The sequence below is a fragment of the Ranitomeya variabilis genome, chromosome 1, assembly GCF_051348905.1.
Source record: "Ranitomeya variabilis isolate aRanVar5 chromosome 1, aRanVar5.hap1, whole genome shotgun sequence".
Lineage (NCBI taxonomy): Eukaryota > Metazoa > Chordata > Amphibia > Anura > Dendrobatidae > Ranitomeya > Ranitomeya variabilis.
In genome coordinates, this window is record NC_135232.1 from 605287455 (window position 1) to 605301085 (window position 13631).

Genomic DNA, 13631 nt, shown 5'->3' on the forward strand with positions numbered 1-13631 from the left:
AAAGCAACCTCAAGGATCAGCAGTACCACTCAAAGCCACCAGAGGGAGTCCAAGGACAGAACTCACTGAAGTACCATTCATGACTACAGGAGGGAGTCCAAGAACGGAATTCACAACAATAATGGCCACACAGTGCTCTATACTGTATAATGGCCACAGATGATGCTCCATACTGTATAATGGCCCCACATGATGCTCCATACTGTATAATGACCGCACATAATGCTCCATACTGTATAATGGCCACACATGATGCTCCATACTGTATAATGACCACACACGATGCTCCATACTGTATAATGACGGCACACGATGCTCCATACTGTATAATGACGGCACATGATGCTCCATACTGTATAATGACGGCACATGAGGCTCCATACTGTATAATGGCCACACATGATGCTCCATACTGTATAATAGCCCCACATGATGCTCCATACTGTATAATAGCCCCACATGATGCTCCATACTGAAAATGACCGCACATGATGCTCCATACTGTATATTGGCCGCACATGATGCTCCATTCTGTATAATGACCACACATGATGCTCCATACTGTATATTGGCTGCACATGATGCTCCATACTGTATAATGACCGCACATGCTGCTCCATACTGTATAATAGCCCCACATGATGCTGCATACTGTATAATGACCGCACATACTGTATAATAGCCCCACATGATGCTCCATACTGTATAATGACTGCACATGATGCTCCATACTGTATAATGACCGCACATGATGCTCCATACCGTATAATGACCGCACATGATGCTCCATACTGTATAATGACCGCACATGATGCTCCATACTGTATAATGACCGCACATGATGCTCCATACCGTATAATGACCGCACATGATGCTCCATCCTGTATAATGACCACACACGATGCTCCATACTGTATAATGATGGCACATGATGCTCCATTCTGTATAATGACGGCACATGAGGCTCCATACTGTATAATGGCCACACATGATGCTCCATACTGTATAATAGCCCCACATGATGCTCCATACTGTATAATAGCCCCACATGATGCTCCATACTGAAAATGACCGCACATGATGCTCCATACTGTATATTGGCCGCACATGATGCTCCATTCTGTATAATGACCACACATGATGCTCCATACTGTATATTGGCTGCACATGATGCTCCATACTGTATAATGACCGCACATGCTGCTCCATACTGTATAATAACCCCACATGATGCTGCATACTGTATAATGACCGCACATGCTGCTCCATACTGTATAATAGCCCCACATGATGCTCCATACTGTATAATGACTGCATATGATGCTCCATACTGTATAATGACCGCACATGATGCTCCATACTGTATAATGATCCCACATGATGCTCCATACTGTATAATGACCACACATGATGCTCCATACTGTATATTGGTTGTACATGATGCTTCATACTGTATAATGACCGCACATGATGCTCCATACTGTATATTGGCCGCACATGATACTTTGTACCGTATAATGGCCACACATAGCTACTTCTACACACGCGGCTGTGCTCCGTACACTTTGCACACACTGCTCCGCTCCGTACACACGGCTTCGCTCCGTACACCTCGTACACATTCAGCTCTGCTGCGTACACCTCGTACACATTCAGCTCTGTTCCATACACCTCATAGACACATTTAGCTCCGCTCCATACACCTCATACACACACGGCTCCGCTCCATACACCTTTTACACACACGGCTCAGCTCCATACACCTCGTACACATTTAGCTCCGCTCCATACACCTCACACACACATGGCTCCGCTCCATAAACCTCATACTCACACGGCTCCGCTCCATAAACCTCATACACACACGGCTCCGCTCCATACACCTTGTACACACACGGCTCAGCTCCATACACCTCGTACACATTCAGCTCCGCTCCATACACCTCATACACATGGCTCCGCTCCGTACACCTCGTACACACGGCTCCGCTCCATACACCTCATACACACACGGCTCCACTCCATACACCTCATACAGACATGGCTCTGCTACATCCACACTGTACACCTCCTGACAAAACACAAGGCAGCTTACTTACCTCATCCAGCAGCACCATGTGGCAAGTTGGCAACCAGCAAAGCCGAGTCCTGCAATCCACGGAGGTCCCGATCATGTGACCCCTGACTCCTCCCGTCCTGTGCGCACAGAGCAGGCAGCCAATATGTGGTGTAAGGCTCTGCGGCTGACAGGGATGACCGGCTGATACGTACTGCACTGCATACGGAAGGGTAGGGGGCATGGCTTAACACAAGGGGGCGTGTCGGCTGCTTCTCCTGCTGTCTGCGGGAAGCAGAGCATCCCGTGCTGGAAAGCGGGGCAAAGGCTCAAAACCAGGACAGTCCCACACAATGAGGGACAGCTGGGAGCTATGGAACAAGCCATAACCCTAGCAGGCTAATTAAGGTATGAAGATTTGGTCAAAGTTATCTGCGCACACAAATCTCCAAGGGTGCCCAAACTTTTGCATCGGCCCATTTTCCTTTTTGTAATTATGAAAATGTAAAAAATGACAATCTATTTGCTTTCTTCCTAAAATACAAAGGAAACGTGTCCTCTTTGACTTTAGTCCTTTAGAGATCATTTCATCTTCAACTTTCTTAACTGTTCACAATACCAGTAATTTTGACCAGAGGTGCCCAAACTTTTACATCCCACTGTAATTATATGCAGAAATTGCCCAGGTTATACCAGCTGTATGTACAGTGGCATGTAAAAAATGGCACGATTAAAGCAGCACACATACCGAAGCAGTCATTGGAGTCAGAGGAGATGGTGGCAATCTTCAAAACAACAGCGCCTTAACCCATTAGAATCTCAGACACCTCAGGTGTGTCTAAGTGAGCCTGAAAAGGCCTTGATTGATGACATCACCGAGGCAACTTGTAAAGCTCAACTTGGAGCAAAGCAAAGGGCAGCAGCCATATGAGAAGGGAGCAGAGCTGCACCAAAAGCCGAGACTGATGTATAACAAGAAGTACACTCCTCAACATTGAAATTGCAACACCAAGAAAAAAAAGTTGTGGGATTGTAGAAACAACAGGATTGAGATGTGCAAATAATGAAAACAAAATTTTTGAAATATCTCAATTTAGTCATTATCGAGTATGAGATGAGCGTGACATACAGAAATCCCCGCACTTACAGCCTCTAATGCTATCAGTGAGGTTATTAATGGTTGTCGGAGGAAAGTTGTGCCGCTGAAAGCACTTCGGCAGATCATCAAGATCTGCTGCTGGCAGCTGCTTCTGCAATTTCTGACCAATGATGTCCCATTATCCATAATTTTATGTAGAGTGTAAAAATTACACTTTTAATACAGAGTGTCTATATAGCATCGCTCCAATGCAACCTATCCTCTCCGCAATGCAAGATTTTAACATACTTCATTTAAACTTTTTCCATTTTTTTTCTTTCACAGCCCCGCCTTCTTTCATTGAGACTCCACCCACATACGTAGAGGTTCGTATTGGAGACACCTTGACTCTCACTTGTGTCGCCAACGGGAATCCGCAGCCGGTCGTCTCCTGGAAGCAGAATAATGTCAACATACCAAATGGAGACAAGATCCAGGCAAGTCAGGAGATTCACAAGGCGCTGAGTGTGGGAGAGAGGAGGCCCTGCCCTGCTTATTTCTACATGTAGTTTTAGGAGTTTGCCTTACTGCTCTTAATTAAGGTGCTGAGCGTGGGCATTAGCAACTGTCAGCTCCGCCCATGCCTATCTGGATCTACATTTAGCTTTGAGTACAACATGCCTTACTCTTGTTAATAATTGTGCTGAGTGTGGGGCGTAGCAGTTGTCAGAGCTCTGCCCATGCTTAGCAAGGTGTACATTTAGCTGTAATTACAACATGCCTTACTCCTATTAATAAATGTGCTGAGTGTGGGGTGTAGCAGTTGTCAGAGCTCCGCCCATGCTTAGCTAGATCTACATTTAGCTTTGAGTACAACATGCTTTACTCCTATTAATAAATGTGCTGAGTGTGGGGTGTAGCAATTGTCAGAGCTCCGCCCATGCTTAGCTAAGACTACATTTAGCTTTGAGTACAACATGCCTTACTCCTATTAATAAATGTGCTGAGTGTGGGGTGTAGCAGTTGTCAGAGCTCCGCCCATGCTTAGCTAGATCTACATTTAGCTTTGAGTACAACATGCTTTACTCCTATTAATAAATGTGCTGAGTGTGGGGTGTAGCAATTGTCAGAGCTCCGCCCATGCTTAGCTAAGACTACATTTAGCTTTGAGTACAACATGCCTTACTCCTATTAATAAATGTGCTGAGTGTGGGGTGTAGCAGTTGTCAGAGCTCCGCCCATGCTTAGCTAGATCTACATTTAGCTTTGAGTACAACATGCTTTACTCCTATTAATAAATGTGCTGAGTGTGGGGTGTAGCAATTGTCAGAGCTCCGCCCATGCTTAGCTAAGACTACATTTAGCTTTGAGTACAACATGCCTTACTCCTATTAATAAATGTGCTGAGTGTGGGGCGTAGCAGTTGTCAGAGCTCCGCCTATGCTTAGGTAGGACTACATTTAGCTTTGAGTTTGACACGCCTTACTCCTATTAAAATATGTGCTGAGTGTGGTAAGGAGCAGTTATCAAAACTCCGCCCATGCGTAGTTAGATCTACATGTAGTTTTATGAGTTCGACAGGCCTTACTGCTATTAGTAAAAGTGCCGTGGGAGGGAGCAATTGTAGGAGGTCTGCCCCTGCTTTATTAGGTCTTCATGTGGTTTTAGGAGTATCACATGCTTTAATGTTGTTAATAAATGTGCTTAGCATGGGAGGGGACAGTGGTCAGGACACCACCCCTGCTTAGCTAGTGGTTTAATGAGCCCACTTTATTGGTATTAAATGTACGTGCACAACTGAAAATAAGGCATACATGATTCAGCTTTCAAATCCAAACTCATATTCTGTAAAGTGGTTTTAGGGACATTTTTTCCTGACTGTTGTCATTTTTTTTTACCCTGCATCACGTTAATACGTCTCTGGGAAGACATTGTGGTGACAGTGGCTTCCAGTAACTGGTACTGCAGGCCTGAAGCCATATGTACACAGCACACCCTTTCTCGCTTATACTGTGGTGGGATGGATTCACGCTGAAGACAGTAAACACTAATCTGTTGTTTTTGGAAGTCAGATGTGCGGTCCCAGTATCGCCCTGTTTACTCAGAGCTCGCATTGTCTTCCTCCCTTTTAACAATAGGTGACTGGGGTGCATTATAGTGAGGATGGTGGAAGCTGCTGTCTGTATGTCACCGCCGCCCTCTAGTGTTGACTGCTGGTAACTGCACTTGTTTTATAGTGCATAGTCAGCATTTAGTATAATTAAAGGGACACTTCACTATTTAATTTAAGACTGAAAATAGGAAATATTATATTGTAGACTTGTCGATTATGGATTGATGCACTATGTTTCTTTTCTGATTTTCCATTTTATCTCCCTCTTGATGCATGTAGGTTAATAATGGATCATTACGAATAGTCGGGGTGCAGCGCTCCCATGCCGGTGCCTACACATGTTATGCTGTTAGTGAAGAGGGCGAGGTGACCCACACCAGCCGTGTCCTGGTCCAAGGTATTAAGTGATCCTACGTAATACGGAAAGTGAGAAGACCCCTAGAAATGTTTTGTGGTCATTCCTGTATTTTCTGTGCAGGCCCGCCCATCATCGTCATCCCTCCAGAAAACGTCACCGTGAACGTTTCCCAAGACGCCTTTCTGACCTGCCAGGCTGAGGCCTACCCCGCCAACCTCACATACAGTTGGTTCCACGGGAACAGTAACGTCTATCTGCTCAGGTGAGATGTGTGATACTGTCTGCTGTATCTAAGCCCATCATGTGTGATACTATCTGCTGCATCTAATATTATGTGTGTGCTAGTCTCCTCATCATGTGCAGGTCCTGTTGTCCCTTACATGCTGTGGACCCTCCCTTACATCCTCCTTTTGTTACTTTCAGCAGCCTCCAGTCACGGGTTCGCATCTTGGTGGACGGAAGTTTTCTGCTACATCAGGCCACACCAGATGATTCTGGGAAATACACCTGTATTCCAAGTAACGGGATGTGGAAGTCACCGTCTGCCTCCGCCTACCTCACTGTGCTACGTATGTACTGGCTCCCTGACACCACGACATGGACACTGTAATCTCTACATTGGTTAGGCTTGGTTTGTTATATCGCCATTTCCTTCTTAGATCCCGCCTACGTGACTGACATGCCGCCAGAAACCTTCCTGCCCATCGGAATGATGGGCGTGATCCGCTGCCCCACCAGAGCCAACCCACCATTGTTATTTGTCAACTGGACCAAGAATGGGATTCCTCTAGATTTTGACAAGGTATAAACTATTCAATGTTTCAAAATCATTAGGCGCCCCTGACAACCTCTCAGATATGATGTGAAGGCTCTCTTTCCTAGTTTCCTGGGTGGTATTTACAAGAGGATGGCTCTATCATGGTGGCCATGGGCAATGACGATGCTCCTGGCACATACACATGTACTCCATATAACAGCTATGGTACAACCGGCAAGTCGCTGCCCACCATAGTCATTTTAAAGGTACAGTATACCGCCAGGCAGTGTACACTGTCACTGTATGGATCCATTTCTTTGTCTAATGGTTTGTCTTCTCACTAGGATCCTCCATCATTCATTGAGTTCCCGAAGGACGAATATTTCCAGGATGTTGGGAGAGAGCTGATCGTTCCTTGCTCGGCAACTGGAGACCCTCTCCCGATGATCAGCTGGACTAAGGTGAGACTGGGAAACAATTAATCTTTATTTTTTTTAAAGGGAACCTGTCACCAGGTTTGGCTGATATGAGATATGGCCACCGCCTTTCAGAGCTGGTATACAGGATTCTATAATGCTGTATGTCTGTGCTCAACCCTACCTGTAAGACTGTGGGGCGGTCCTGTCTGAGGGGTGTCTTGCGATGCCGTCCTCCTTCTTGCTTCGTGTGGATGACTCATCCCTACGTAATCCACGCTGTCTCCTCGGCATCACGCTCCTTCACAGGCGTACGTCTCTGTCCTGCTGAGGGCAGAGCAAAGTACTGCAGTGCGCAGGTGCCGGGCCTCTCTGACCTTTCCCGGTGCCTGCGCACTGCAGTACTTTGCTCTGCCCTCAGCAGGACAGAGAAGTACGCCTGTGAAGGAGAGCGATGGCGGGAGCCTGTATGGAAGACGTTGTCCCTACGTCATCCACACAAAGCATAATGGAGGACGGCATCACAAGAAGAGGGGACCCTCCGACCAGACCGCCCCGCAGGTGAGTATAATAAAAGTTCTTTTTCTTCACTCACAGGTCGGGTTGGGGGCAGATATACAGCATTATAGAATGCTATATATAAGCCCTGAAAGGTGGTGGCCTTATCCCTTAAGGGCCAACCCTGGTGACAGGTTCCCTTTAAGCATTCGCCCCCACTCTTCTCCTAGCTTGCGAGCTGTGTAGCTAGGTTTGTGCACTTCCTTAGTTGCAGTCCGCTTGTAGCCTGCAGTAGGTTTTCCACCTGGTTTTCCTTGTACTTTGCCCTCTGCCTGTAAAACTCTCCATGGCCGTGATTGTAAAACCTCCTTAGTGCAGACCTTTCCACCACTCGTGTTTCTTTTATGGTGGAAATAGTGTTTTTGGCTTCTCCGCTGTATTTTGGACTCATTTTGTTCTGCAGCTGGGGATACCTGGAAAAAGCATTGCTCAAATGGACATCAATGGCAGCTTGGTGTTTCGGCCACTCACCAAGGAGGAACATGGCGATTGGGAGTGCACCGCAGCCAACGATGTGGCAAGCATCAGTACACGCACCACCATCTTTGTTTTGGGTAAGTTATCTATGCATCCAACAGGCAAATACGTTTTAGGCTGAAAAAATGATGGACATATTTGGAAAATGAGGAAATTCATTTGGAAATTTACTTTGCAAAATTATTTGTTTTCTGCAGCTAAAATAAAAAAAAAACACAGCATATTTAAAATGCAGCACTTGTCACAAATCCACCTCTCACTGTATCGTAGGGAGCATGCAGACTATCCTCATGCTAATCAGCGATAGTCCAGCCTCCCAAACGGGCTGGGGCATGCTGGGTTATTCCCATGCAAATTTAATATTGCCTAGCAGCCCAATCACAGGCTGGGCCAGCTAGGTTTCCTCCAGGTGTCAACCTTTCAGTGTGATCCCCTGGCTATTTAGCTGGCTGACAATGACTTGACCATTGCCAGTCGTAGCTTTGCTTGGTGGAGTGTGTGCTTTGTGCTTCAGTATTCTGCTGTTCTGACCTCTTGCTGCCTGATCTCGGACCTTTGCCTTTGACTATTCGTTTGCCTAACCCCTTTGTATCGATCTGCAAAGTTTTGGACTGCTCACTATGGACTGTGACCTGTTTTCTCTTTTGTGTTGCCCCTCTGCTTTTGACATACACTTTTTGTATTTGACCCCGGACTCCTTGACTCCCCTGCTTATGGCTTGTCCGTGAGAGGTGACAATAGCTAGTGTCACAATGGCCTCACAGCTTGTCTGCGAGATGTGATGAAAATCAGTGTCACAGCATTGTAAAGGCCACATATAAATAAACATATGTATGTATTGAAGTGAGTTGGTCTTTGGCAGCTGTGCTCTGCATACGAAGTGGCTGAAATGACAATAGCTCTCAGTATAATGAGGTGGCTTTTGTCATCTTGGTCGCTGCCTATGCAGAGCGCAGTGGCCTGCAGCAAAATCATCTTGACTACTGCACCCTGTGTAAGCAGCAATGAGACAGAAGTTGTGCAGCTAATGAATTAAAACAGCATTTAATCATGTGTGCTTGATACAATACTATCTTCATTCATTGCTAAGAGCTGCTTTTGTGTTCTATCCCCAACTGACTAGAATAAAATAAAATAAAAACTAGGGCTAAAGCTAGGAAAAGAGCTAGGGAAATATAAAAACTATAGTTAGAGCTAGGGTAATAACATAAAAACCATAGTTAGAGCTAGAGCTTAGGGTAATAACAAAACCTAGGGTTAACGCTAGGGTAATAACATAAAACCTAGGGTTACAGATAAGACTAGTAATAGAGCTAGAGATATAAATTGTGACATAAAAAATTGAAGAATAATTTTGTTTTTAACATTTTATGACTTATTTAAGTAAAAAAAGAGAAAAAACTAGTGGGTCAATGGGCAAACTATAATTACATCAGAATGTTCTTATAATACAGCTACAGTGCCTTGCAAAAGTATTCGGCCCCCTGGAACTTTTCAACCTTTTCCCACATATCATGTTTCAACCATAAAGATACCAAATATGAATTTTTGGTGAAGAATCAACAACAAGTGGAACACAATTGTGAAGTTGAACGAAATTTTTTGGTTATTTTACATTTTTGAGGAAATTTAAAAACTGAAAAGTGGGGCGTGCAATATTATTCGGCCCCTTTACTTAATACTTTGTTGCCCCACCTTTTGCTGCGATTACAGCTGCAAGTCTCTTGGGGTATGTCTCTATCAGTTTAGTACATCGAGAGACTGAAATTCTTGCCCATTCTTCCTTGGCAAACAGCTCGAGCTCAGTGAGGTTTGATGGAAATCGTTTGTGAACAGCAGTTTTCAGCTCTTTCCACAGATTCTCGATTGGATTGAGGTCTGGACTTTGACTTGGCCATTCTAACACCTGGATACGTTTATTTGTGAACCATTCCATTGTAGATTTTGCTTTATGTTTGGGATCATTGTCTTGTTGGAAGACAAATCTCCGTCCCAGTCTCAGGTCTTTTGCAGACTCCAACTGGTTTTCTTCAAGAATGGTCCTGTATTTGGCTCCATCCATCTTCCCATGAATTTTAACCATCTTCCCTGTCCCTGCTGAAGAAAAGCAGGCCCAAACCATGATGCTGCCACCACTATGTTTGACAGTGGGGATGGTGTGTTCAGGGTCATGAGCTGTGTTGCCTTTACACCAAACATATCGTTTGGCATTGTTGCCAAAAAATTTGATTTTGGTTTGATCTGACCAGAGCACCTTTTTCCACATGTTTGGTGTGTCTCCCAGGTGGCTTGTTGCAAACTTTATTGACACTTTTTATGGATATCTGTGAGAAATGGCTTTCTTCTTGCCACTCTTCCATAAAGGCCCGATTTGTGCAGTGTACGACTGATAGTTGTCCTATGGACAGACTGTCCCACCTCAGCTGTAGATCTCTGCAGTTCATCCAGAGTGATCATGGGCCTCTTGGCTGCATCTCTGATCAGTCTTCTTGTTTGAGATGAAAGTTTAGAGGGACGGCCGGGTCTTGGTAAATTTGCAGTGGTATGATACTCCTTCCATTTCGCTTGCACAGTGCTCCTTGGGATGTTTGTATCCAAATCTGGCTTTAAACATCTCCACAACAGTATCACGGACCTGCCTGTCGTGTTCCTTGGTCTTCATGATGCTCTCTGTGCTTCAGACAGAACCCTGAGACTATCACAGAGCAGGTGCATTTATACGGAGACTTGATTACACACAGGTGGATTATATTTATCATCATTAGGCATTTAGGACAACATTGGATCATTCAGAGATCCACAATGAACTTCTGGAGTGAGTTAGCTGCACTGAAAGTAAAGGGGTTGAATAATATTGCACGCCCCACTTTTCAGTTTTTGAATTTCCACAGAAATTTAAAATAAGCAATACATTTTGTTCAACTTCACAATTGGGTTCCACTTGTTGTTGATTTTTCACCAAAAATTTACATTTGGTATCTTTATGTTGGAAGCATGATATGTGGGAAAAGGTTGAAAAGTTCCAGGGGGCTGAATACTTTCCCAAGGCACTGTAGATGGAGGCCCGATGCTATCGCACCTGGAGGGTGGTAATGTCACAATGGGGGCACGCTTTGCAGCGTTGAGAATCTCTCCCCCCCCATGTGCTCACCCACCTATCCATTCTCTTTCCCCATGTGCTGACTTCTCCCGTCTGTGCTCTCTTCTTTCACCTGTCTACCCCATGTGCTATGCGCTCCTCCTGTACAAAGATGGCAGCGGTCAGTGAATCATTCGGCCGATCCCGGCGGCGATGTGTTCACGACGATGTTCCGCTAATGGTACCGTGCAAGAGGCTGCGTACGGCGTATACAATGTGTGTGCGTGTGTGGTGCGTACAGCGTATACAGTGTGTGTGTGGTACGTATGGCATATACAGCGTGTGTATGTGTGATGCGTATGTGTCTCAATATGGAGGTCGGTGAACTTACACTGCTTGGAATTCTGGGATCCGGACACATCTGGACAAAACAGGATGTGAAGACATTACAAGGTAAGAATATAGTAAGATTCATGTGCTTGGGGGATAAAAGGTTTCATACTGGACTAGAGGAATGGATCCAGGAGTGCTCTTCACAGGATAAGGGGAGCAAAATATTTGCCTTGCCTGGGGCGTTAGTAACCAGTGCTATGCTATAGATCCAGAATATCATCATAAAATGTTATAATTACGATTGCTGATGCATTATGCAAAGGCTAAGAAGCAAAATTGTGATGTTATTTATTACTAATGTATTTTTTTCTAATTCATTAGTTTCTAATAGCGATGAGCAAACGTTATCCGAGCATGCTCGGGTGCTATCCGAGTGACTTCAGCGTTCTCGAATAATATGTTCCGAGTCCCTGCGGGTGCATGTCTCGTGACCGCTCGGCAGCCGCAACACATGCAGGGATTGCCGGTTTGTTTGCTGGGTTGATATTGGGGTTTCCATGGTTATGTAATCACAATCCTGTTATTGATTGCTATCAGAAAGATACTATTCAGTGGAGCCCTATTGTTATAAGAAATATCTGTACAAATTTACTCTGCTAGTCTGGAGGGTCTGCCGGGGTACCTGAAGGACTTCCAAGATGTGTTCTCGAAAAAGGAGGCAGAGACATTACCCCAACATCGTCCCTATAATTTTCCTTTTGATCTTCTCTCTAATGCCAAATTACCTAAAGCTCGCCTGTATAATTTGTTGGGACATGAACTTACCACTGTGAAAGAATATGCAAACGAAAGTTTACAGAAGGGTCATCTCAGTCTTTTCTCCTCCCCTGTAACTGCTGGATTGTTCTTTGTTTATTAGAAAGATGGTGGCCTCTGGCTTTGCCTCGATTTCCGGGAATTTAACAAGATTACTTACCCACTTCCACACATCCCCGCCCTATATAATCAGCTAATGGGGGCTAAATGGTTTTCTAAACTGGATCTTAGGGGGGCTTATCATTTGATACGCATCTTGCAGGATGATGAGTGGAAGACAGCATTTTTAACATCCGAGGGCATTTTTGAATATCTTGTCATGCATTTTGGGTTAACCAATGTGCCTGCAGTATTTCAATATTTTATTGTTTATTAGTTTAGAGTAAATTCTTTGTTTGATAAATTTAATTTTTTTTACCTTTACTGTCCAAGATATATCATTCCTGTAGTTCATTGATTCGGCTGAAGGTTTTAAGATGGATCCTGGGAAGATGCAGGCCATAATTGATTGGGTTCAACCTCGTGACCTTAAAGCGAACCTGTCAGCAGAATTTTGCTAAGTGAACTACTGGAATTGTCATGATGGAGTTGTAAAACTGATTAAAATGATACCTGGGGCAAGGAAATCCATCTTGTGGTTCTTGTGTAATCAGTGTTAGAAGTTCTCGGTTAATGATATGCTCATGCTCCGGTGTCGAACCGTAAGCAGGGTCTTATCTTGGTGCTCTAGGCCAGAGAAACCATGAAAAAACCTGCCCACAGGCCGCCCCTGATTTATTAATCTGGTGGTGAGATTGCATGGCATCCCTCTGAACATTGTATCTGATAGGAGGGTGCAATTTGTCTCCAAATTCTGGAGAGAAGTTTGTAAGAATTTGGGGATTGACTTATTTTCCTCTGCCTACCGTCATGAAACCTACGGTCAGAGAGAGGAACAAGCAAACGTTGGAACAAATTTTAAGATATTTTGTTGCGGCACAGCAAGAGGACTGGTCTTTATTTTTACCCCTTGCTGAGTTCATCTTTAACAGTCTGGTCAACCAGTCTGCTGGAACCTTGCCTTTTTTTGCAATTATGGTTCTCATCCCCATTTTGGTGAATTTTGTAAGATGAGTTTTGGGTGTCCTTGAGTACAGGTGGTCACATAGAAACTTGAGGATGTCTGGAGGGAGGTTCAAAGGAATATTGTGGTGACTCAACTTCGTCAAAAACTAAAGGTTGATAGGAAACGTTGGAGGGTCCCATCTTCAAGGTAGGGGATAAGGTTCTTCAAGGTAGGGAATAAGGTTCGGTTATCTTCCTAAAATTTTATGTTGAAAGTTCCATTGGCGAAGTCGGGTCCAACATTTATTGGCCTGTTCAAAATTCTGGAGGTAGCCGATCCAGTTGCCTTTAGATTAACCCCTTAATGACCGCCGATACGCCTTTTAACGGCAGCAGTTAAGGGTACTTATGCCACAGCGCTGCTTTTTAACGGCGCTCAGAGAAATATGTGTATAGCGCCCCCCAGAGTCGGAATTTCTCCGGGGTCTCAGCTATCTGGGAACATGATTCAGGTCAGTTTTTTACCGACCGCAGTGTTGCAATCGC

General features: G+C 44.7%; 1 protein-coding gene across 9 annotated transcripts in view; it reads left to right on the forward strand.

The window, feature by feature from the left end:
• The window catches only part of IGSF9 (immunoglobulin superfamily member 9), a 102881-nt gene that overhangs the window by 54810 nt on the left and 34440 nt on the right, over positions 1–13631 (forward strand). For 8 of the 9 annotated variants that reach the window (XM_077259797.1, XM_077259738.1, XM_077259805.1 and 5 more), the window contains exons 5-12: positions 3480–3631; positions 5527–5644; positions 5726–5867; positions 6029–6174; positions 6265–6407; positions 6488–6628; positions 6707–6823; positions 7740–7890. In XM_077259797.1, the coding sequence (XP_077115912.1) occupies positions 3480–3631; positions 5527–5644; positions 5726–5867; positions 6029–6174; positions 6265–6407; positions 6488–6628; positions 6707–6823; positions 7740–7890 (1110 nt within the window). The remainder of the gene's footprint in view (positions 1–3479; positions 3632–5526; positions 5645–5725; positions 5868–6028; positions 6175–6264; positions 6408–6487; positions 6629–6706; positions 6824–7739; positions 7891–13631) is intronic. The other variant, XM_077259789.1, reaches the window with a different exon arrangement.